General features: G+C 40.4%; 1 protein-coding gene across 4 annotated transcripts in view; it reads right to left on the bottom strand.

The window, feature by feature from the left end:
- Positions 1-25,228, bottom strand: part of Pxn (Peroxidasin) — a 490,196-nt gene that overhangs the window by 46,158 nt on the left and 418,810 nt on the right. For all 4 annotated transcript variants that reach the window (XM_083135735.1, XM_083135733.1, XM_083135736.1 and 1 more), the window contains exons 7-8: positions 18,807-18,970; positions 1,752-1,869 (exon numbers count right to left, since the gene is read on the bottom strand). In XM_083135735.1, the coding sequence (XP_082991861.1) occupies positions 1,752-1,869; positions 18,807-18,970 (282 nt within the window). The remainder of the gene's footprint in view (positions 1-1,751; positions 1,870-18,806; positions 18,971-25,228) is intronic.

Here is a 25,228-nt window from a genome sequence, read left to right on the forward strand (position 1 = left end):
ATTTTTAAAACAATATATCTTAGTAGAGTAATTTAAATGTAATAGGTTTCTAAGACTCCGAGCCCGACTTCGCGACCCACCGAATGTCCCCTCGGGACCCATAGGTTGAGAAACGATGCTCTAGTTAGTAATGTTCCTCCGAAGCAGAGAAAGGGAATAAGACGCGGAAGGGTGGAAAACTGTTGAAAGTAATAACAGCGAAAGAAAAACTTCTAAAGGCATAAAGACCAAAAAAGTGGAAAATCGCTAAATCAATAAAGTGAAATGGGCATCACGAGCGGTGAAAACAAAGAGAAAATAAAGTATCAGAATAGGAGCGGGACAGTCGACGCTCCCTTTTCCCCCGCCCAGTTCCAGTACCTCAGAAAAAAAGTTCATGACAAGCATCCCACGAACCGAACTAGTACTTCATCCTTCAATTTAGGCTTCACCAATGCTCCAAATACACTAGTGTATTGCGGGTTGCATAGTGAACAGGATGAGAATTTCGTGTGTGCAGGAAAATTCCGGATACTTGGATATGATGCCCGGTTCTTCACGCACAGTCGAAAGAACAACCGAAAAAGACCCACACACCTACACATATGTTGCGAAAGCGCATCGGCAATAAGCGCGAAACGGAAAATACGCTCCTGTAGCTTCTCTAGCCCGTCAACAGATGGCACCAGTAGATCGACGAGTCAGATTTCCACGTCGTTCTGCTAAGCCTTTCCTTGTTTCAAGCAAACAAGAAAATTTTCATTTCTATTTTTGAAATTGTTGCATGCATATTTTCTCCTCTTGTACTGGCATATATCGAGAAAACAGTATTACACATAATACTAAATTAAACGTTATTATTAACACATAAAGATTGTGTAAGAAAAAGATACAACAGCACACATTCATTATCTAGGTTACTTGAATATCAAGGAAATTGATGTTAAAATAAGTAAATAAAAATTACATATTTATAGACAAAAATGGTTGTTAGTCGCGACTGAAGAAAAGCTGTCATTATTATTATTATTATGTTATAATAAATATCCATTTTTCGCAGACACTGTCAGTACAAAATTCATTCATCCAAATGGATTCCATATAACCATGTAAACTCTCTCTAGCCTTCTTAAACCCGAAGGTTCATGGCTGCAGCAACACAGGCCTTCCATCTTTCCCTATCTATAACAATGTAAGCTCGGCGGGAATAAGTAACCTTCATAATTGAATGATTGTTTTATTTTACTTCGCTTTTCTGCCACTTTTCATTCGCGAAGATGAGGATGAAAGATGACATGACACTTAAAACGAACACCCATAACCAGGCCGGGATTCGAACCTTCATATTATACAAAAGCAGTGAATAAGAATTTTCCACATTTGATTTTAGCACTGGCAACTTTGTCGAAGGAGGGGAGGGAAGAGGGTCCGCCTCTCTAAATACATTCCTTCTCGTGTAGTAAGTAAATCGCATCGACGATAAGGTTGACAGGTGAAATAGGTAACTTGACAAACGCACCAAGATTAGAACCCGGGACCGGTTGCTTGGTAGCGCGTCACGATAACCACTTTGACGAGCGCAACAAAATGACCAGTGTGAAGAAATTGGGAGCTTCCACTATTATAGAAAACATGAAGGAAGAGAGAAAGGGGTTGAAATAGGTAGATTCATTCCCTGATTTATCGACATTGTCGTCTACGTTGTCTGAACTTCTGGCATAATCTTCTACGGACACACAAAAGGAAGCATGGGGTGGAAGGCAAACGCTCACCTGTTTCTCAGCCAGACGATATCCGGTGCGGGTTCCCCCTCAGCCTTGCAGGAGAAATAGACTGTCCCGCCGAACGTCACATCCACATCATGAGGTTCCTCCGTCAATTTGGGTTTCTCTGCGAAGAAAAATATGTCTTTTTTACCATAAATAACATAACAGCAGTAACAACATTGTGGCCCCAAACATTCACAACTTCGGCGTGTAGAGGTGACGTAATTAGCACCACGTTCCGGCTTTTTAACTCCCCTCTCCTCAGGGACCTATTTATTAGAGGCTGGGTGAACTTCAGAGCCGCTTCATGTAGGAGCATTTCTGGAAAAATTCCCCACCTGAAATCAATCATCCCGGTAATGGAATCCGGATCTCCCGCGTGGCTATTATTCGCCCTACCTACTGGACTACCGCTGCCCTTACACGTATTAGTAGTTAGAGTAAAGTAGTAGTTGTTAATTTAAGACTATAGTGGTAGTAATGTGTTGGTATAGAGCGACCACAAACAAAAGAGCCCTAGCGCATCTTCCCTTCCATCCGTTCAACTCTGGCCATAAGGAGGTATGATCCACTCTACTCCTCTCCTCCACACGCACGCGAGTACGATACACACGACACGCGGTTCTGCGCAGGTCCTCTTGCCTGTGGCCCCACTATAGTAGCAGCAATGGTTACTTAGGGGAAAGGCATCCGACAATAAGAGGTGAAAAAATAAAATCCACACTCCAGAAAATGTATCCTTTCTCGAATCTTCAGCTAGAAAATAACATACTCACATATCTTCAATGAAGACATGTGTTAAGCTGGAAAATGAAATGGAGAAAATAGAACGAAACAGTACTCCTTGAATCTCGCGTCTTTGCTATTATGCGGGAAGAGAAAGCAAACCAATGCCCACACAGGGTGCTGTGCTCCTGCCATGCTCAGACTGTGTCGCATCGTCTGGTATCTCCAGATTGTATGTCCCGTTGGATTTGTCCGTGGGGTATCTTTTTTCTTTTGCGCATGCTCTACCACGTTGCTGTCGTGTTTCTACCAGGCCGCCTATGATAGGTTGCGAGGCCTCGTCTCGTGACTATATTGTGCGAAAAAGACTGTGAGGCGCTGCTTCGTCGCCGACACGCAGTTTCTCACTGTTCGTCCATATCCGGAAGCGACCGAAGATTGACGAAGCATATCCGGAAGCAACCGAAGATTGACGAAGCAAGCAGTTCAGTTCAACACCATAGAAACAGCGGTTTGAGCTCAAATGCGCGGTACAAGTCGTAGTAATTATAAACATGGTATGATCATAACATGACCTTGAAGGCAGCGCTACAACTTCGGCCCGTCCCAGAAAAGTCATTTTTCGAAAATTTGAGTATTTTTCAGTTATTACTTTAAGTGCGTTTTATGCGCAGATAGGCTAATCGGTACTGGGCCTAAAGTTTAAAGTGGGACCCGGACCACAATGCGCCTCCACCTGGATTCGAACCCGGAACACCATAGGCGACGGCGGCCTTTTCGAAAAGTCCTCTCTTCTCGAGAAACTACTGTGATATGGCAAATTCTGAAGAATTACACATGTTTGCAATCCTTTCGAGAACAATCAAGTGAATTATCGTGTAATTTGCTTTCGCTGTTAAGTTATATTTTTGTGCAACCGCAAACCTACGTATTTCCAATCATGGGGTTAAAATCTAAACAAATGTAATTTTTTCAGAATTTGGAACGTCATTGCTGTTTTTTGAAAGAAGAGACACTTTCGAAGAGAACTTTTGCTGCCGCAGCTCAAACGTGGCCTTGTATCACCTTTATATTTACCCATCAGATAATTTCCTTCACCACTCCACTGTGGCAAGATCACAGACACACACACTTCTTCCAAACGAGTATTTTTTTTTCAACACTTTGGTTAAGTACATAAACTTTAGACGGGAAGCATCTAGGTACATCTGAGAGAGAAAATGATAAATTGCGTTATCATCCAACATTCTTTCTCTCTCATTTTTCCTCCAGCCATTTACCTCAGCGTGGTACGCGGGATGGGAAAACCCATTAACGGATCTCATTAATCTACATTGAAATTCCATTAAGTTATATTACGAAAAACAGTGTCGGAGGAGGGGGGAAAAAAGAGAAAGAAATATATATTGAAGCTCGTCAGCGATGGAGATTTACAACTCGGCGGATGAAGCCGGTTCGGTTAGCACGCTCACCGTCATGTTGACTTTAAGAATCTACATGTTTCATCAGATGGAAGTGCTTAAAGGGTAATTTTAAGGTTACACTCAAATCGTTTTTCATAGCACGAATATGATGGTCGAAGCGAGTGCTTACGTCTGCAGGTTGAGCAGAAGATATATAGCCATCCGTTCATGATGTCATGAAACTAAAAACTTCTCATCACCCACATTCCGTAAATATTGCACGAATCCAGGCAGTGAGACTACCTACAATATAGAGCGTGAGCAATTGGGTTAGTGATAGGTGCTGCGTTAAAATGACGTCATCGGCTCGCATGTTGATTGGTGGCTTGGCGAGCTATGACTCGCTTCCAAGCTCCAAATTAAGAACAGCCCGAGATATTACGAAAATAATCTCACTCTGCTTACAAGATGGCGGCGTCCACTAACAGCTGTTTGTACACGTGCAGTAGGTGATGAGTTACGTGCCGTGCATAGTTGAATTAATTTATGAAAAATCAGTTTGTAGTGAGTGGAAAAAAATATTCATCATTGATATTAAGAAATGATTTTTGAATAGAATTTGATCGTTGATCAAGACACTTGAAAGTGTGCGGGAGATATTATTTACCTGCAGTGCCATCTTTTGACAATTTTTAAAACTGTTGTAGTACAGAATTTCAGTAAGGAAAACACAGTCATCTGTTATTCTTTCTGAATTTCAGTTTCAAATTAATAAAGCTGGCAACTCCCATGTTCGAAAACACCACTTTATCGTATTTTTAACGATATCTTTTGTACATAAAAATTTAACTTTCAAATATTTATGAATTCAAATGCCTCATCATTCAAATAGTGTAAATTTGTTAATTACGCACAAATAAATTACAAAAATTACAAGTATTCAGTTTCCGTTCCATAAGAAAAAATGCTAGATGGTTGACTTACAATGTGGTTGTTGCAACTTTTAGTATATGACGTCAGACATCCTCCAGAAACTCTACGCATAAAGCTAAAGTAGTGATATCTAGTAAATGAAAGTAACTCAAATAATGTGCGGCCAGTCACAGAAGATGACAGCGGAGGCTGTGTCGGGCAGGCTTAAATGATTCCAGGTGAACCTGGAACACGGTCTCTGTTGCCCGCCTTCCTGATCCAAATGGTGCGAGAACTTACTTCAACTACATATGCAGGATACTTTCTTTGTCTTCATATTTCCAGCGTATTGGATTAAATTCCGAAGTTCTGGTTCTTCCTTTCACAGCGGTGGATTAACAATATTCTGTCGTGGGGGACGGATGACCTTATTTTTACTGTCGATGAAGGTTTACGGTTAGTTTCAGACGTCTAAAAGAGGGTGTGCTCGCTAAAATTTTGACGTTAGGGAAGGTGTCCGCCTGTTTAGACACTAAAATGTCCTCCATTTGCGCCAGACTATTTGTTGTAAGTTTTAGACGTTCCTGGAAGGGGGGGACATCGCCTCTCTCTCCCCTTAATCCGCCCAGTTTGCTGTCAAAAAGCATAACTTTGTAGTCTCTATTGACACTTCACTGTACACCACCTTTATCAGTGCGAGTGATTTCTGTGACGTCACCAGGGCTTCCCCGATGGCGTAGTGGTAACGTCATTGCCTTGCAAACAAGGGGTTCCGGATTTGATACCCACTGGAGGAACATAGTGGTTCGAGTCCCACTGCAGATCCAGTCCCGATTAACATCTTTGTGCATAAAGTGGACTTACAACAAACTCTATGATGTCACTGAAGTTTTTCGGCCATGCCTCTACGTGCAATGTCTGGAAACATCTCGCAGAAAGAAATGTGAAATTACGGGCAATGGCCATTATTGAGGCGAAGAAACTAGCTTGCACACAATAAAAAAGAAGATGAAATCTGGCAACATTGTATTTCAGCTCGAGCCACAAGATGAACACGCCGGTGTGTGAAAAACATTTTACATTTTAACACGAATCGCGCAAGCGTCCCCTCGAAAAATATCCCCTTCCGACCCGTAAGTTGCCGTGCGAAGCTATTAATCTTGTAAATTGCCACTTGAACCTGCCCAACTGACAGCCGAAACATAAGCATTTGCTTGTCTGCCCCTTAATTCGATGGCACAAGGGGCTGCGATAATGGCGCGAGGCTAGCTTGGCAGCTGAAAATCAACAAGATGGTGTTAAACATGATTGCAGGTTGCGAGTCCTTGATCATGGCGAAGCTTCCCCCGTCCCGCAACGGGGCTGCAGCTTGAATCTTAATTGCATTCGGGTGCCAGGTTCGTCGTATCTTTATGGCGCTGTATAAAGAAGGCGCGTTGGCTGGCTAAATAGACGCTGCGGGTAAATGCCAAGTCGGTGGTTACGAGTTAAAAGTCGGTGGCCGTAATGATTTATATACGAAAAAGCTGCACGCTGCCGAAGCGATGAAATATATAGTGTTCCGAACGGCCTCGCAATTACAGATTAGCTTGCAAAATAGTTCCGTGGAAATTGCACGTGCATCCAAGCTCATTTCTGTGGTTTGTTTTACTGGCTTCTACGTGACGTGAAAGTGGATTGAATGAAATACTAACTAATTCCCATCTTTAAGAACCACACAGACCAGGGATTCGGAAAGTTTTTCGTTTCGCGGCGTCCTCAGTGTTTCAAGATTCTTCCGCGGTGCCCAAGTCAGAATGTAGGCCTATCTAACACTTGCAACGCTCAGTTAGTGTTGTTAGGTTGCTTGCCTTAAGAGTATGAGGGACAATTTCGCACCAGTTGTGCATTTATTTGAATATCGTCCGAATGGGCAGTGCTACTGAGGGAAAAAGCTGGTGTTCAATAGAGTATGAATTTCCCCACATGTTGCAATTGAAAGTGTTGTTTAAAGTTGATTATTAAGCTAGATACGATGTTTGAAAAATATGATGAATAACAATTTTCAGAAACCCTTAATTCCTTATGGGGAATCAACTTCATCTTAAAGTTACGGCTAATCAAATGGAAGTATCGACATATCTGTCAATTATTACTTCAGTCTGTCCTTTTTCAGTTGATAATATTTTTCTATGCCATCGGAAGTTTGATATTCCCAAGAGAACAAATAAAATAATACTTCCAAAAGAGCAATGTATTTCTCCTTGCCTCCTACGGCCATCCTATTAGTGTTGCCAAACCTGATGCACATAAAAGAGCTAAATTTCACCGTAAACTGAGTAAAGACTTTCAAGGAGCTAGATTTACGAAACTGGATAAAGTGCCTGCTGGGGTAATTTTAGGTGTCAAATGAGTGGGGGTGTGGGTGAGGGGGCGCTGTTATTACCGTTAGCTTTAAAGTGATGGCAATTTATTCTTAGTTTTCACCGTCTAGATCCGCCGGCATCACCCATCTCAATAATCCACTAATGGTCATATGAAATCGAAAATAAAGTATTCCCGGATAACAATATTACGCCCTCTTCATGTCAGCCAAGGCGCTATAAAGAAAAAGTAGCTGGGGATGTAAGAAGAGGGTGGGGCGACGCAGCCAATATAACAATGTATACCTACTTATGTATACTTATGACAGAAGTTGTCTATGCAAGCCGGAGCCAGTAATGGCATCATAGTGAGGCAGGGGCGGGTGCCATAGTTCACAGCCAAAGGAGTGCACGAAAGAGCCAGATCTGGCTCCAAAAGAGCGAAGCTGGCAACAGTGATCGACAGCTGCCGAAGACAGAAAGATCTAGGGAAACACACATTTCAAATTCAAAAACACTTTACTAAGTACTAAATAAACACATATTTGGAACAATCATATCGTTTCAGTGAAATTATTGGAACATTCTGTGGCGCCCAAGGGCGCCGCGGCGCACATATTCGGAACCACTGAAATACGCAACAATTTCTATTTTTAAAATTTGTTTTTAGCCATTGCGCTATCCACAAATCACATTTTATATTTTTTTGTTGTATATTTTCTAATAGAATTGGTAAGTTCGTATGTTATTTTATACATATTTGGATCTTTTTTTTTTTTAAAAAAAATGTTTACAAGTCGTACGGCCGATAATAACCTGTTACTTTATTAAATCATGAAGCCATGTTGCTTGAGTCGACACTCAAACATAATATGATCAGATGTTCCATCAGATGCACCACTACGCACATTAGGGTGGAGTGATTTTTTTTTCTTGAATTTCGAAATGCCTGTAGTCAGAAAAGTTGCATTTTGGTATCGGATAGTCAAATAAAAAAAATCAGCTCTCTAGGTCAATTTCTTCTGGTGCCCCAAGGCCTTCGAAGTTTTCATATTTCCACTTATTTTAGCGTATTGAAAGATACATGGAGAATTCTGGATGTGATGAAATTATATCTTCATATCCGCCTTTAAAAGCAAAATGAGAAAAACTCAGGAACCTCATGTTTCAGAAATTAGTGAAAGTGTTTCTCACCAAGTGGTAGGAATTTTGATGAAAGCTTCATTGCCATCAGTGTCACATCAGCAAGTCGTTGCAAAAGTGAAAAAACTTCATGAACACTATCGAAATCTCTTAAAGCCCTTTAAGCGTAGACAAAATGAAGAAAACCAGAAGAAAAAATTGCATTGTATTGCTCACATGCTATCTCTACATTATTTGATATATCGTGTTGCAAGTGTAAAGACTTTTCAACCTGTGTTTGTTCTAGAGAGAAGACAGTGCCTATTCAAGAAAGAGAATTTCTTTTGGATCAAAGAACAACGAGAAAAATGTTCATTGGAAAAACTGATTTAAAAAAATCCAAAGAATTGCAGAAGAAGCAAGCAAGAAAAGCTATGGAAGAAGCAAGACTTCAGAAACATTTGTCAAGCTGCAGTGTCAATGCTGCTGCTAGTAGTCCTCAATCGAGTCTATCAAGTGAACTGGAGGAAGAAGGTTGAGATACTGACAGCAACACGAGTAAAGTACTTAAAACCAAATCGGAAATACCCTCCACTTCAGCGAATTCCTCATTAACCTCAAACGAAACTCAAATGCGGTTGCCTCTTAAGAATTTTGCTAGAGAGTGTGACAGACATCGCATATCTGACAGAAGTGCAGCTAAAATTGCTAGTGCAGTTCTTCAAGATGTAGGTGTTATTAGTGATGCAGATGTTTCTAAAGTGATAGATGGGAGCAAGGTTAGAAGGGAAAGAAGTAAAGTCAGGAAAACAGCTGCTGATAGTTCGGATACTCTGACTGGATTGTATTTTGATGGCAGGAAGGACCAAAGAAGAATTAATGAGAAGAGAGGAGTGAAGAATTATGGTCGCTTCGTAACAGAAGAGCATGTGACTTTAGTCCAGGAGCCAAATTTCAAGTATATAGGACACGTCACTGTATCACTATAAAAAATGAGATCTTGACCTTCTTTGCTAGGAAGGAAATAAGTATGGACGATCTTTTAGCAGTTGGATGTGATGGTACAAATGTGAATACAGGAAACAAAGGAGGAGTTATTGTTTTACTCAACAAAGAACTTGGTAGACCCCCTCCAGTGGCTTATTTGTTTGCTGCATATAAATGAACTCCCACTGCGCCATCTCTTTCAGAAAATTGATGGATTCACAACTGGTCCAAAAGATTTTTCTGGGGAAATAGGAAAAGCTCTACAAACTTGCGAAAAACAACCTCTTGTGCAATTCGAGCCTATAAATGTTCCTTCTTCTTGTCAGCTTGTTGGGAATGTTGACTTTGAAGACTTAAGTACTGATCAGAGGTATCTCTATAATTGGTGTATTAGTGTAAGAAATGGACACTGCAGTGATGAATTAGCGAATCGCAAACAGGCCCATTAAACCATTCTAGGTGGCTAACAACAGCTGCAAAACTGCTAAGGTTGTATGTATCGACTGATAAACCCTCAAAAAATTTGACAACTCTTGTGACGTTTGTGGTGATGGTATATACTCCAGTGCAAAGAGATGGATTTATCTTTTCAACTATCAAGTCAAGAGTATTGATGAAAACATTTCACAGTAAGAAAGAATATAAGTTGTAAAAGTAATTAGTATTACGATATTGGGCTATATGTAAATGTAAAAGTTTAACATTGTTACATATTTTGGGTACTAATGGATACTTGGGTAGTTTATTTTATGTATTTCGGTAGCACAACTTTATGGTTGTATTCAAATCTCTATTTTTTGCACTGGTTTACTTAGGAAACAGGGTATTCTGGGTTTCAGTTCAGGAAAATAAATAAAATGTTATAATTTTCGGTGAGTAAATGCTGATTTTCAATATGAAATCTTCAGTGACCCTGGGGCACCACTAAAAATCAATTCTTTTTTCTGAAATAGTTAGGGTTAATTAACTGTATAATAACACAGCTTTTCCCACTACAGGCATCTTCATTTTTTGAAAAAAAAAATTGCCCTGTATTTTCATTCCACCTTAATGCACATTGGCCTGTCTGGTAATTTGTGCCCTGTAGTTGAGCAACTGGGAAAGTTTGTATAAAGTGTGTGTGGCAGGGAAGGGGGGTTCGTGTGTGTGTACTTTGTAGTTGGGTATTCTTGATGGTTGGAAGAAGCAGAGGCTTATCCAGAATTTTCCATCTAGGGGGTGTAATTTCGTATTTTCGGGGATGTAACGGTTTAGGCCCAAAATTAGGAAAAATTAAAATTTGCGAAAAATTTTAGGGGGTCGTTAGGCGTGCGTGCGTGTGCGTGTGTGTGTGTGTTTGTGTGTGTGAATAAATTACTGACAGGAAGGCTCCCGAGGTCCTTACAAATTTCAACAAAACCTTTTTCTTTCTGGAGTGCTTTCTTTCTTTAATATGCCTTTGCAATTGGTAATTCAACATAAGTTAATGCATATGTGTTAAATTAATTACACGAGGAGCTACAGCACTATTATTATTTAAGAGTTTCTGCGTGACCTCGTCCGATAGTATTCGTTGAATCTAGCTTTTCCTGTCAAGTTAGTTAAAATATACTTATATTTATAACGAACACGATGTAACTGGCATCGGTATACAGAACACGAGAGACCGAGTCTCTAAGAACATTCTCGCATGGAAATGCTTCATCGATTTGACAAACTTTTAATGCAAGACCGCATGGGGAATCAAATAGTTATGGCAACCGCAGTGCAATTCAAATGCACGTGAACGTTTACCTACTACGTATTATACTGATGCTCCATCTGGTAGTTTGGCCTGATATTAAAAATTTAAAAAAAACAGCATCGCCTAATGTTCGTAATGTCATTGTTACCACAACCGTTGGGTTGTTTTACTTGTGTTGCTTAATTTAAATGTAGCCACAACATGGAGCCGTTTTCGTTCTGCGTAGTCAGTTCTACAATTCTGCGAAGTTAATTTCCTCGTTATTGAAAAGTATGTGGTGCTATTTTTTGTTCTCAAATGTAAGTAAACTAAGCTGGAATATGAACTCATGAGATTTCATGTTTTTCCACAGAGAAAACTAATAAATATATTAAAATTCCCAACTGTAGAAGAGGAGTGGCGACACGACACGTAAAATCTTCGGATTTCTAATACGATCCGAGTGCAAGGACCATTGTTTCGTAACAGCAGTGCTCGAAGTAAATATTATTTGGAGAAGGTGTTTGCTTGAGGTAAAAATTAATAACAGTGGGTGCTCACATGGTTCAAAACCGTTATAATGACATACGTGGTAGGGAAGCTTTAAGAAGTATTTGATAGCTGGGGGAGGGGGCCACATCGCCCGTATCCCCGCCACTTCGAGCAACCAACAATTCATGTTCTCGCACGTACCCTGGAAACGGGAAGGATTGAAACTGTAACTGTAGCAGCACCAGCGGATGGTGCCCTATTATTTTAGCAAAGCTCTACATAAACTATTGGTATGGTTTCCCATTGGTGCAATAGATAAGATAGATATTCGAATAGGATATAGTTTGGTAACATGTTATTTTAAAAAAGTTTCAAATTCAACTGTAAAAGGGATGGATAGGTTTATATTTTTGTCTTATTACTATAAATATTGTGAAATAAGTGAAAAATAAGATTTAAAGATATTTTTATGTAAAACAATAACGTTATACCTTGAAAAAAAAATCATGGACAAAAACTTGAAAAAACTTTCGTTATTTTTATTGACATGTAATCGTCAACATAGACGTTTAGTTGCGATTGTGATCTACAATGGTTCTGGTGTTTTGTAGGCAGTGGGAGATTAAAGACTTTCTCTCGGAGGGGGTGGAGACCCATTTCGGCGCCCCCCAACCCCGAGCTTTCGGCGCCCAACTTCCTTTACAAACTACGGTCCTATCAAATATTTCATAAAATAAGTGGCGTAACTAAAACGTTGGAGGCACAGCCGTGTGTCATGACCCCCCCGCCCCCCAGCCCCAGTCATAGTATTTCTTGTGCTATGAGGTCGGTTGGATTGCATGCTTGTAATGTTTTTTTAAGTCAGAAAATAACATCGTATGGCTGATGTTTATTGAAAGAAATTTGCATTTTGCAGCAAAACAAGTAATGAATGTGTATTTAACACACATCGAACAATCAAGATGCAAGAAATGAGTAACGATATTAAATTCAGCGTAAAATAATTATTTGAAAAACTAAAACATTTGGCGTGAGCAAAGTGTTTCAGAGCGTGTTCAACGTTTAGCGTTCCGTTTGCCTGCGCTCATTGTTCAAAACGGGTACGTTTGTTTGTCTTTGCTGAGGAGCACTATTTCGCAGATAATATTTCATTGGCTGAAGTTTCGAAAACGCACGTTCAGAGGCCACAGTTATGGGTAAAGTGAGGATAATCAAACAAGCAGTAAGTAAATCCGGAAAAGAAGTGCAATAGTCGGGTTCGAGGATTAAAGTAATAGTGACGTCGCGAATGGTCCCAGTTTTGTGATCAGAGGCGTGCCAAAGGCGGGTTGATGGGAGTCATAACCCCCCTTTGTCCCAGTATTTCTAAAGAAGAACGTACACCCTTTTCGGAAATCCTGGGCAGAGATATCGTCCATTATAGTGTCTGATTGTACGAGGGTCACTATTTATATTTTGAGCCTTGGCAACACTGATTGAAGTTAGGCGCGATTTGACGTTTTCACGGAATCGTCTGGCATTATTGACCATAACGTACTTCAAATGTTTTGTCAATAGCTTCATTTGTGTTGTTTATGTTGCCTTGGAGATTGCGCGACAACAATAAAATGGAATTAACTCGTGAACATTTTCGTGCGATGATTTTTTACGATTTTCGACGTGGATTATCAAGACACGAGTGCATCGATCAACTTACTTCCACATTTGGCGATGAAGCCCCATCCTTTGCCACTGAGAAATGCTGGTATAACGAATTTAATCGTGGCCGCCATTCGCTCACCGACGAGATTCGCGAAGGTCGTCCAAAATCAGTTGTTGTTCAAGAAAACATTGATGCTGTGCAAAACCTAATACTGCAAGATCGTCATGTGACATACTGTGAGATTGAGGCAACCATAGGCATTAGTTGCAACAGCATATATAAAATATTACATGATCATTTAGCTGTGAGAAAGGTATGTTCTCGTTGGATCCCACACAATTTGACAAAAACTCAAAAAGACGCTCGCGTCAATTGGTGCAAACAAATGCTCAATAAATACAATCGTGGTGCTTCAAAAGACGTATATAAGATTGTAACAGGTGACGAATCATGGATATATGCATATGAGCCGGAACGTAAACAGCAGTCGACTGTATGGTTTTTTCAAGATGAACCCAATCCAACAAAAGTTGTTCGCGCTCGAAGCACATCGAAACAAATGGTCGCCTGTTTTTTCTGGAAAACTGTTCATGTGGCAACTGTGGCAACTTTGCCTTTAGAGGAACGTAGAACGGTCAACTCTGAATGGTACACAACAATTTGTTTGCCAGAGGTCTTCGGTCAAATACGGAAAACAAACAAACGCCGTCGGATCATTCTTCATCAAGACAATGCCAGCTGTCACACATCTCGTCTAACAACCGACTTAAAAAATCGAATTGATGGGTCATCCGCCGTACAGTCCTGATTTGGCACCCAATGACTTCTTCTTGTTCCCGAATGTCAAGAATAAATTGCGTGGACAACGATTTTCGTCGGTGAAAGACGCCGTTGATGCGTTCAAAAACCATATTATGGAGGTGTCTCAAGAAGATTGGAAAAACCTGCTTTGAGAAATGGTTCGAACGAATGCAAAAGTGTATTGACCATAAAGGAGAATACTTCGAAAAACAATAAAGCAGTGTTCAATGCAAAATTCCTGTTTTTTCATTGCTAGGCTCAAAATATAAATAGTGACCCTCGTATTGGGTGTACGAGTTGAGTAGAACTAACGTCGCTGGCAATGGCGGCGAATGGCTTCCAAAACTAGGGGGGGGGGGCGAGGGGGCAAGGTGCCGGCAAGGACGGTTTACTTTCCATTGGTAGATAAGATTTAGCATACTTCTGGGACGGAAGTGGCCAAAAGTGGGAGGCAACTGCCTCTCAAGCCTCCTCCAAACGCCGCCACTGGTCGCTAGTACACTTTTGAAGTTTGTTTTTTGATAAATCAAGGAGCACCGCAGGACAAGGAAACGATTTTATTAAAGGACCGCAAAGTCTTGTTGTACCTTGAAGCCCGTGTTATTTAATAAGTGATATATTATTGTTTTCTCCAATTTCATCTTTATTTAACTGTAGAACATAAAAAGAAAGGAATATTCATTCTAATTTTTTAAAAAAGAGCTGTGGGGGTCCGTGGCTCCAAAGCTTTAAGCACCATAAAATACTGCAATGTTTCCTGAGCACACCAATCATTCTAATTTGATTAACTTCAAGAAAATAAAGACTGTAATAGATTTCTATAAAAAAATCACAATAAATTTATTTTTGATTGCAATAGGTGCGACTGTTGGGAACAGTGATATGTCAAAAAGGAGCAGCTTAACCTATGTCTCGTCCCAACAGGCAAGAAAAGCACTGAAGTGTCTTTGTGTCTCGTGGTTGCTAATTATTAGCTCCTGGGTAAGTCATAAAATGCCACAATGTTTGATGTATTTCATTCCAACTTTGCAAATTTATCAATAACTTAAAAAAAAAATAAAAATAAAAAAAAATAAAAATCTTGTGAGGAGCACAGAAGAATATTTACCCCCTCAAGCCTTTAATTTGCCTTTGTAGCAAGGTACTAAGATTGTAGTTCGCCAAAAAAAAGAAAAATCATAATCGTCCTAGTGGTGCTGAGGTTAAAGTCAGCTGCTCTTTCTCCCTGGCTACGGCCTTTCCACAGTGAAAAAAGTGAGTGAGAAGGTAGAGGTGGCGGGAATATTTTCTAGAACCTTTATGAAGGCACGGTCACCTTAGGACTCATTTGATCCACCCTATTAACATTACACTAGTCCTTCACCTAAGTTCATTTCGTGCTTATCTTTCGTCGCCCTTCCTTCGTCATCCTTACTTTTGTTCGCCCCCTGTCTCTCGTCTACATGTAGTCTTTCGTCGGCTCCTATCTTTCATCACACCCATCATTTTCTTTCTTAGCCACTGTCTCTCGTCGCCTCCTATCTTTCGTCATTCTTCTCTTTGTTCGCCCCTTATCATTATTCATCGCGTCCTATCTTTCATCGTCCCCATCCTTCGTCATTCTTATCTTTGTTCGCCACCTTATCATTCGTCATTCCTATTTTTGTTCGCCACCTTATCATTCGTCGCCCCTATCATTTGTCATTCTTATTTTTGTTCGCCACCTTATCATTCGTCACCCCTATCATTCGTCATTCTTATTTTTGTTCGGCACCTTATCATTCGTCGCCCCTATCTTTCGTCATTCTTATTTTTGTTCGCCACCTTATCATTCGTTGCCCCTATCATTCGTCATTATTTTTGTTCGCCACCTTATCATTCGTCGCCCCTATCATTCGTCATTCTTATTTTTGTTCGCCACCTTATCATTCGTCGCCCCTATCATTCGTCATTCTTATTTTGTTCGCCACCTTATCATTCGTCGCCCATATCATTCGTCATTCTTATTTTTGTTCGCCACCTTATCATTCGTCGCCCCTATCTTTCGTCATTCTTATTTTGTTCGCCACCTTATCATTCGTCGCCCCTATCATTCGTCATTCTTATTTTTGTTCGCCACCTTATCATTCGTCGCCCCTATCATTCGTCATTCTTATTTTTGTTCGCCACCTTATCATTCGTCGCCCCTATCATTCGTCATTCTTATTTTTGTTCGCCACCTTATCATTCGTCGCCCCTATCTTTCGTCATTCTTATTTTTGTTCGCCACCTTATCATTCGTCGCCCCCTTATCATTCGTCGCTCGTTGCACCCACCGTTAAGCTTCCTGCTATCCCATAACGAAAATTTTTCGTAAATATACCACAATACTTGTTTTATTGCATTTCAACCGTTCATATTATTGAACAAATAAAATAAGGCCATATTAAGGGTCTGTCGCCCCTCGGGGCGCCCTCTTCGTTCCCCTTCATTCCACTCTTGTATGTTTCTACATTGGCACTATGTGTGTTATATTTAATTCCAACTGTGCAAATTATTTACCAATATATGAAAAAATAAAATAGCTCCTTTGTGGAAGTCTCCCACGACGCCCCCTCAAGGGCCCCCTTTCATCCGTCCTTGATTGTAGGATAAACATCATTATTGTTACTTTATTGCTTCTCAAAACATTCATGGGGATATAATATGAGCGACACTACTGCCAATGAACCCACAGCATTCTCCTTTCTGAAGAGATCAGTAACGTATCCAATTGTCCGGACCAAATTTAAAAATTTCGTCAAAGACTTGGATTTACGGTCACTTTCGTGGTGAATTTACCATTGCATCCCCTAAATTGTAAATTCTGGATATATCCTTATAGTCTTCCCACACTCTTTTAGGGAGAACATCTTCAAACCTGAAGAGCGGGGTGGGAGTTGGATGACAATCTTATGCTGCCTGCACGAAAGCTCACGGTGGGTAAGCGACGGGCCAATCAGGAGAGACTTAAAAAAATTTACCGTGCCCATTATAACCGCATTTAATGCGTAGCTTCCCTCGTTTTCGCTTCACCGATAAGCACATTTACAGCATCCAACAAACAAGGAAGCCACGACAGGTTCAGGGGGGGAGGTAAAGAGCTACGTCCCCAATGATGGGATTTCGGTCCATCAGAAAAAGAAGAATGAAAAAAAGAAGCTGCATTTACAGCCTACCGGGACAATAGCGGAGCGCTATCACCTATTTATTGGGTCGTAACATCCCTTGTATTCCGACGATCCAGGGACAGTCACAAAACTGTGAACGTTAATTTTTTAATGCGCTGTCCCCAGTTCCACGTCGTTTCGCCTTGTTTAAAAGTCACGTGCGATACTTTGTGACCAGATCCATTGGACTGATTGATGGGGAGTGTCGGAAACAAACGACCCATCACGAAAATAATTTGCAGAGCGAGGATCCAGGGGCGGGGGCGATCAATTTCCGCGGGGGGGGGGGAAGGTGGGGCAGTGTTTCCTGATCACTCGCTTGCAACGTAATGGGAGTCTCAACGTTTGGTACAAATCTGCGGAATTAAATTTAATATTTTTCGATTAATGTATTGTATTACGCGTAAACGTTAACTCTTCACTCTTCGCACAGAATGAAAAGGTAAGTAAGTACATCATATTATTTTTAAGAATACTCGCCGATATCTGTTAGGGAGGATAATATAGGGAGTTACTTCACAAATATTAAGGCATGCAGACATTTTTTAAAGAGTTTATAAAATGATAGTAAAATATACGTACAGTCACCGGCAATAAAAACTGGACACTTAGATCCTGAAATACGCGATTCCTTGCAAAGTGTTATGTGTGTTGCCTAACCCTACGGGATACGTGGATTTTAATAGCATATTTCCAATGGCAACTTCTATCACCGACGTACAGTTAGGCAACACGCGACCATTTCAGGATGTAGGTCTCCCATTTTTATTGCCGATGACTGTACATACTGTATATTAATAAATACACATTGTATTGTCATCTAATTCAAAATCTATGGCCTCCTCTTAATTTCATTGCAACTTACAGGCGATATACACTATGTAGCCAAAAGTCACCGGACACCCATTGCTGTTGTTTCCCAAGGCACCAGACGTTTTTTAATAGGATGTTGAACCTCCCTTTGCTGTTTTTACAGTGTTTACCCTTCGGGGTAGGCTCGCCACTAAGTTTTGATCTAGTAAACCGCTGTCGGAATTTGTTTCCTTTCATCCTGAAGCATGGTGAATAGTTGTGTTTGTTGGTCGAGTGACGTAGCCGACGCTCCAGCTCATTCTCAAGTTCTTAGATTTGGTTCAAGTCGGGGCTTTGGGTGGGCCAGTTACGCACTTCCACCTGGCTATAGCCTTGGGGCTGGACAAAAATGAGACGTTGAAGGGGCAGATGTGACAAACACCATCAACTATTAAAATTCCTTAATATTGTGATAATAGAAAATAAAACAACATGCCAAGTCCTCATTACTTCATTATTTCATGAAAGAAGGAAGGAAGGAGTTTCTAGCGTTTAAATAACTTCTTACATAATAACCATATTTTCAGCATGTATTTTAACCGGAGTGCAAGTCTGCAGGGTAGACTGCAAAGTAAGACGCACGAGGTCACTTAACAGTACACGAATATAAACAATTGTTCCTCGAATAAACGAAGGTAAACATTTTGAATGCCAATAATTGAGTGTCAAGTGGAGGGATATTTTGAGGGTTGAAATCAACATCCTTGTTTCTCAGCTCAGTATCCTTGTCTTGTTCAGTTTCAACTGTCGGCAAGACCCAAAACCAAGGATAGAAAAGGGGACCGAATTTTATTGTCTAAAATTTGTCTTGGTACAGGCCAGAGGGCATCGCCCCATCCATTAAAACCCAATTCAAATCAGAAAAAAATACAGCCAGACATACGAGAATGACTACAGGAGAAAGTGTACTTACTGCAATGGAAATCCGTCTCAGAGACTGCTGCCAATGATTTTCCTTGCAATGACGTGGGGAACTGGCAGGTTGCTGCAGCCTGGGTCGTCTTCTGCTTCTCCTTCAGCATCTTCGCCAGCCACATCATCTCGCAGTCACAAACTAATGCGTTACTGTCTAATCGCCTACGGGGAAAAAAATAATAATTAGTTTTAAAAACTTTTAATTTTTCCTTTAAGCGATAACAAATGCGTAAATAAATAATAACTTACGGAGAGTTTCAAATGTATGAAATATGGTGTAAATTGGAACAGTGATACTAAATCTAATATATACACATCACAAACTTGATGATTCAGCATATAAGTTGATATTCCAAACCTTACAGACAATTTCCAAGATTGTATCGCCAGCTACACAAATAATACCAGATAAATTGAATGCTGCTATCTTAATTTTTCTATGTTTTAAAGTGGTACCGATTCTACGCTGAGGCTGTTAAAAATTTGTTCAGTTCTTAAAACAAAGTGAATTAACTTAACAATGAAGAACATTTGCCTGGATTACCTTTACATTCGACTGTATATCGAATTGACAATTACACAAATAATGCTATTCAAAATTTACAACAGCCATTTCCATTGCAGTCTTATAAGATCTGTACAGAAAGTCTTGTAGACTATTCTTTACATGTCGAACAAAGCTCGATTTGGCGGGAATCATTATGTCTTTCCCGATTTTCTGACACGATTAACAAAATTTATTCCTTACACACACTGTAAAAAAAAATACACTTCTTGTACACTTTTGGTACACTTTCTTGCATATAATATGCACAAGATGTGTACTGAAGGTGTTGCAAAAGTGTACTTAAAGTGTTCTAGATGTGTGCGACCCGAAATGACGAAATTTTGTACACTTGTTGCACACTTTGGGGACACATTCAAAGTTGTGTGCACTTCTTCAACGCTTTCTGTACACTTTTGTTTAAAGTAAGTGTACACTTCTTGTACACTTTTGTAGCACATGATTTCATTTTGTGTTGTTGGTCATATCGATTGTTATTTTATACTTTTTTGACAAATGAATATGTTATGAACATAAATCAATTTCATTATATAAAGCAGTAACACACTTGAAAGCAAGCAACATTAAACAATAACAAAATATAACTATTTTTTTCCTGGAACACATGGAAATCGCATTGCATCATGAAACTATCAATACTTTTTTGTTTAATGTACCAATTTGATAATTGGATAAATCTCATTAAAATTGAAGAAGGATAAAGTTGAATGTTCCGAGAAAATTAATAGATTTTCTTAAATCGAACTATTCATCTTTAAAGCACACCAAAACAGATCGTTAACTTCGGGGGGCTGGTTGTTCCTACACCGGCCGCTAGATGGTTCTGTCAAAATGTGTACAAGAAACATAAGTTTTTGTACAACAAATAATGATACGTTCGATTGTAATCATAGTGAAAAATTGTGCTTTAACACTCTTCGAAAAATATGTGAACATCTAAGATACAAATTAAAGAAGAAAATGTACTGCAGTGAATAAAAGTGAATCTCCCATGAGCAACCTTTTTGATTCTGGACTATATATGTAGAAGGTACGTATGTCGCAGAACAGCTCACATCGACCCTCAGCAAAATCTTTGAAAAAGTACTTGTACGCAGATTGCACCAACACCTTTCATCCAAGAAGCTCCTACCTGCACATCAAGCAGGCTTCCGACCATCCATCAGCCTCAACGACCAACTTCTGAGATTGATAACAACTATAACAAACCACTATAACAAATCCTTGCCATCGTGTCTTCTTTTATTCGATCTCGAAAAGGCGTTTGACAAAGTATGGCATTCCGGATTAATATATAAACTCCACAAATTCCAACTTCCTCAATGCTACATTCGCCTTATCCATTCGTTCCTGGCAGGCCGCATGGCATACATCTCTCTGAACTCGGCAACATCCTATCCCATCTTCTTGCACACAGGAGTCCCGCAGGGGTCTGTTTTGTCACCGCTGTTATATTTAATGTATGTAACAGATATGCCGACCATGGATACCAGCACACACATATTCCAATTTGCAGATGACACTGCTTTCCTAACTCTTGGGAAAACAGTTCAATCCATTAATAAAACACTCCAAAAGGCCGTAGACTCCTTTATTCGCTGGTGCAACCAATGGAAACTATCAATAAACTCTTCAAAAACTCAGGCAGTAGTTTTCCTACCTCCCCACTGTCGCTCTAAAGTACACCGAAACCCCAAACTCTTGGAGATTAAAATAGAGGGGAGACGCATCTTACCTTCAAATCACGTAACATACCTTGGGGTTACCATAGATGAAAAACTGACCTGGCGTCCACACTTAGAAAGGATAAAGAAGAAGGTAAAGAACCGCCTAAACCTATTATGGAAACTGGTGGGTACATCTTGGGGATTACACCCGACAACAGTCCTAACCACCTACAAAATGTTCTTGCGCCCAGCCATCACTCACGGGCATATTGCTTGGATTGACGCTTCTGCCTCCTTCTACGACCAACTGGAAATCTTTGAACGGCACGCATTTAGATTGGCTTTCCGGATTAAATTACCTTATCCCACAGCACTACTGTATGACAGAATTTCCTTCCCGACCATTTTGTATCACATCGAGAGCCTTCGCCAACGATACATAAACAAAGCCATGATATCCGAAAACCCAGTATTCTGGAATACCATTCATCTTGATATCCTACATGATGCAGCACCTACACATATTTATACACCATTACAACACCTGCTCACCATGTATTCATGTTATCTAGATGATCTAGACCCACAGAAACACGAATACGATATATATCATCCATCGCAGTTATCACGCCATATTTATCCCACCACTACAGCCTAAGCAGTACCAACAATACTCCGACTCCAAATATCGAAATCCATATTTATAATCTTCTCAACCATGCTCAAAAGTAAGATAACACATACGAATCACCAATCTTAATAAGAAAAATATTCTGCAATATAAAAAAGCACTTAGACCATCCAAAATGATGAAAGACACATAACTTACAATGAAATCACTTACCGAAGTGAGGGCATAACCCTCTCAACGGGTTAACACTAGCAAAAAAAAAAAAAAAAAAAAAAAAAAAAAAAAAAAAAAAAAATATGTCGCAGACCACTGCACACCATTACAGCATCTCTTAACCATGTACACCTTCCTGATAGATCCACAGCATCCTGACTACCAGCTGTATAATATCCATCATCCTCCGGAACTACGGCACGTGATATATCCAACACATGCCGCACCATAGCAAATTATTACTTTCCTAACTGAAGTAATTTTCCCACTACTGCATAAATAAGATCTAAGTGAACTACCCTCAGAATAAGTAAATATGTACCACTTCATTACTGAAAACACTTAGACCATCACCTTGCAAGGGAAAACATTTATGGAAACAATTCACTTACCAAAGAGAAGGTGTACCCTTCTAAATGGAAAACGAGGACAAAAAAAACAAAAAAAAAAAAAAAAAAATGTCGCAGACATCAAGGTATAGGTAATCGTAAGTCGGTCTCTCTTGTGTCACGCATCGTGGGCCAATTATTCCAGGTGGAAGCCGTAAGTCTGGAACGGACAAACGGTACCAATTGTGCCTATACGGTGGTTAGGTGATTGCGAGGAACCTTTTTGGTTGAACACGTTGAGTGGAGCAGACATACGACTTGCACTATTTTTTTAAACTGTTTTCCCTTACTACCTTCATCCTTCCTCTTCTTTTGTCTTGGGCTCTACAATTAGTTTGGAATTTGGATTCGCTTCTTTGGATTGAGTTGTCAGTTGGTTTGAGTTTGTGCCTCTTTTCCCATAGGATTTACGTTTGTTCTATTGGATCATATAAACAACTCACGGTTGTGGTCTTCTGATATGCATCATGGTCTTCCTGCAACGCTGCTACGACAGCGAGAAGGGGTGAAAACCTTCACCGGAGGTACTAAACGGACGGACGGTCCAAACTCCGAGACGATGCTCGATTCACGAAGTACCAATGATCCAATGCAAACGTCCAGCTATTCCACAAAACACCGACGTCGCAATTCCTATGAAGGATTACCTCTACCTCAACGTCAACGATCTAGATCACCAATTAAACGAGATACAGGAAATACAGCTCATGCAACCCAACTAAAATCCAAACAACAGGATAACAGCTTATACAACTTCCTGCTCACCAATTACGACACCAAATTCAATACAGCAAAACATGTGTTCCAACAAACATCTAAGTATGTACCAAGGGCACAAATTGCACAAATACTGTTCACCCGTAATGGCATCATATTGAAATCACCAGATCCAGACTTTGCAAAACTAATTAGAAACAAAGCTTCTTTTGAAATTTATGGAGCCAAAGCAAACATCCAAACACTGAATGCTTCCACTCAAAAACAACCACCACCACCACATAAATCCCCACTACTATCAGTAGTCATCAGGGGTGTAGAACCTGTCTTAACAGACGAGGAGATCTTTGAGGAACTGGAATGCGAAGGTGTACAAATCCGCAAATGTATCCGTATTCGCAATAACAACGGACCCACATACATGGTGCGGGTCCTAACAGACTCACAAAATGCTGTAGACACACTACTACACAGTGGAGCATACATATACAGACGCAGGTACAAAGTTGAACCATCCCGTTCTCAACAACCTCTTCCATTGCGGTGCGAAAAATGCCAACAGTATAACAAGCACACTACCGCTGCATGTCCAAACCGAGATAAATGCGGATACTGTTCAGGACCCCATTCAACCAAAGAATGTCAAAACCAAACTGCTCCACCAAAATGTGTCACATGTACGGAAAACCATCCTACATACAGCTACAAATGCAAAGCCAAGCCAGAAGCAATACCTGAACACCCTGATCTAACAGTCCCCCTGCGCACCAATGACACTGCTACGGAACCTGACAACTCACTACGACATCCTGTAACAGTGGAAGATCTAATACGTTTCTTCACACTGACTCTCCAAAATGTGCACCCATTTTTAAGAACGCACATATTAACCCAAGTAACGGCATCGGCAAAAACCATTTTCAACTTGCAACTCCATGCAACATACTCTGGTCCTCACGTGCATTTCCACATATCCCACTTGGAAACTGCGGTTTAAGGTTTTGAATATGGCAGTACGGAATATGTATAATTTTCTATTTTTAAATATCCGATCCGTTTCTAAACGAAAAGCTTTATTGCAACACCTGCTCTTGGAAGAATCTGTTCACTGCTTTGCGCTAAACGAAACCTATCTTGCTCCAAAAATGATCTGTCATATTCCACCATACAACATCTTACGCCACGATGGCCCGCCGGGCTTAAGAGTAAACGGCGGCACAGCAATTGGAGTAGATAGAAAATTACCATATCGAACAGTTACCTTCCCACCACACTTCCACTTGCCAGAACATACTGCTAGTACAATCTACTTTCCATCCCGGGTCGTTACATTTGCTACCATCTATGTAAGACCAGGGGAGACTATTCCATACCAATTCTTTCAACATATCCAAACCCTTAGCAAACATTATATCATAGCAGCGGACATCAATTATCATAGTCGAACCATGCAAGACAAAACAAACTTTTTACAATTTCTGGACCAAAACACTACAGCAGAATTCCATGTACTGCCCAGAGCCACACGTCCCATAAGTAACACCACCCCTGACGTTGTTATAACATCAACATCTCTAAGTGCCTGCTTGAACATATCTGTGCTGGATTCCATCGGCAGTGACCATGACCCAGTGAAAATTACCTTAAATCTTGGAAACCGCAATACGAGCAGTACAATACAACCTCGAAAAATCTGGTGTTACAACAAAGCGAACTGGGAGGCATATAGTGAAAAGCTACAGAATGCTTTTTCTCACCCGCATCCAGAACCAAACAATTCAGAGGAACTCGATACGGCGGTGGAACATCTTACTGCTCAGATTACCAGTGCGGCAACCACTAACATACCTACGACCACTCTCAATAGTTACAAACCAAAGCTACCTCCGCAATATCTTCACCTAATCACAGCATCACGACGAGCATACAGGGACTATCTCCAGACCAGAAATCCTGAATCCCTTAACTTACACCGTCAATGGCTGCGTACAGTTCATAACTATATAAAAGCTTATAAACAACGTCGATGGATTGAAACGTGCAACCAATTGAGTGACGAAAGCCATCCCACAAAATACTGGAAACGTTTCAAGGTGCTCACTGGACAATCCAATAGTACTCCTTATCCGATAACAATCAAGGACGCAGCTCTAAACACAGACACTGAAAAAGCTTATGCCTTCGCAAATGCCTTGCAAGACACTTTCACTCCGACACCGCAACTAGCTCCAAATCTCC

The sequence above is a fragment of the Lepisma saccharinum genome, chromosome 14 (genome assembly GCF_977018435.1).
Source record: "Lepisma saccharinum chromosome 14, izLepSacc3.1, whole genome shotgun sequence".
NCBI lineage: Eukaryota > Metazoa > Arthropoda > Insecta > Zygentoma > Lepismatidae > Lepisma > Lepisma saccharinum.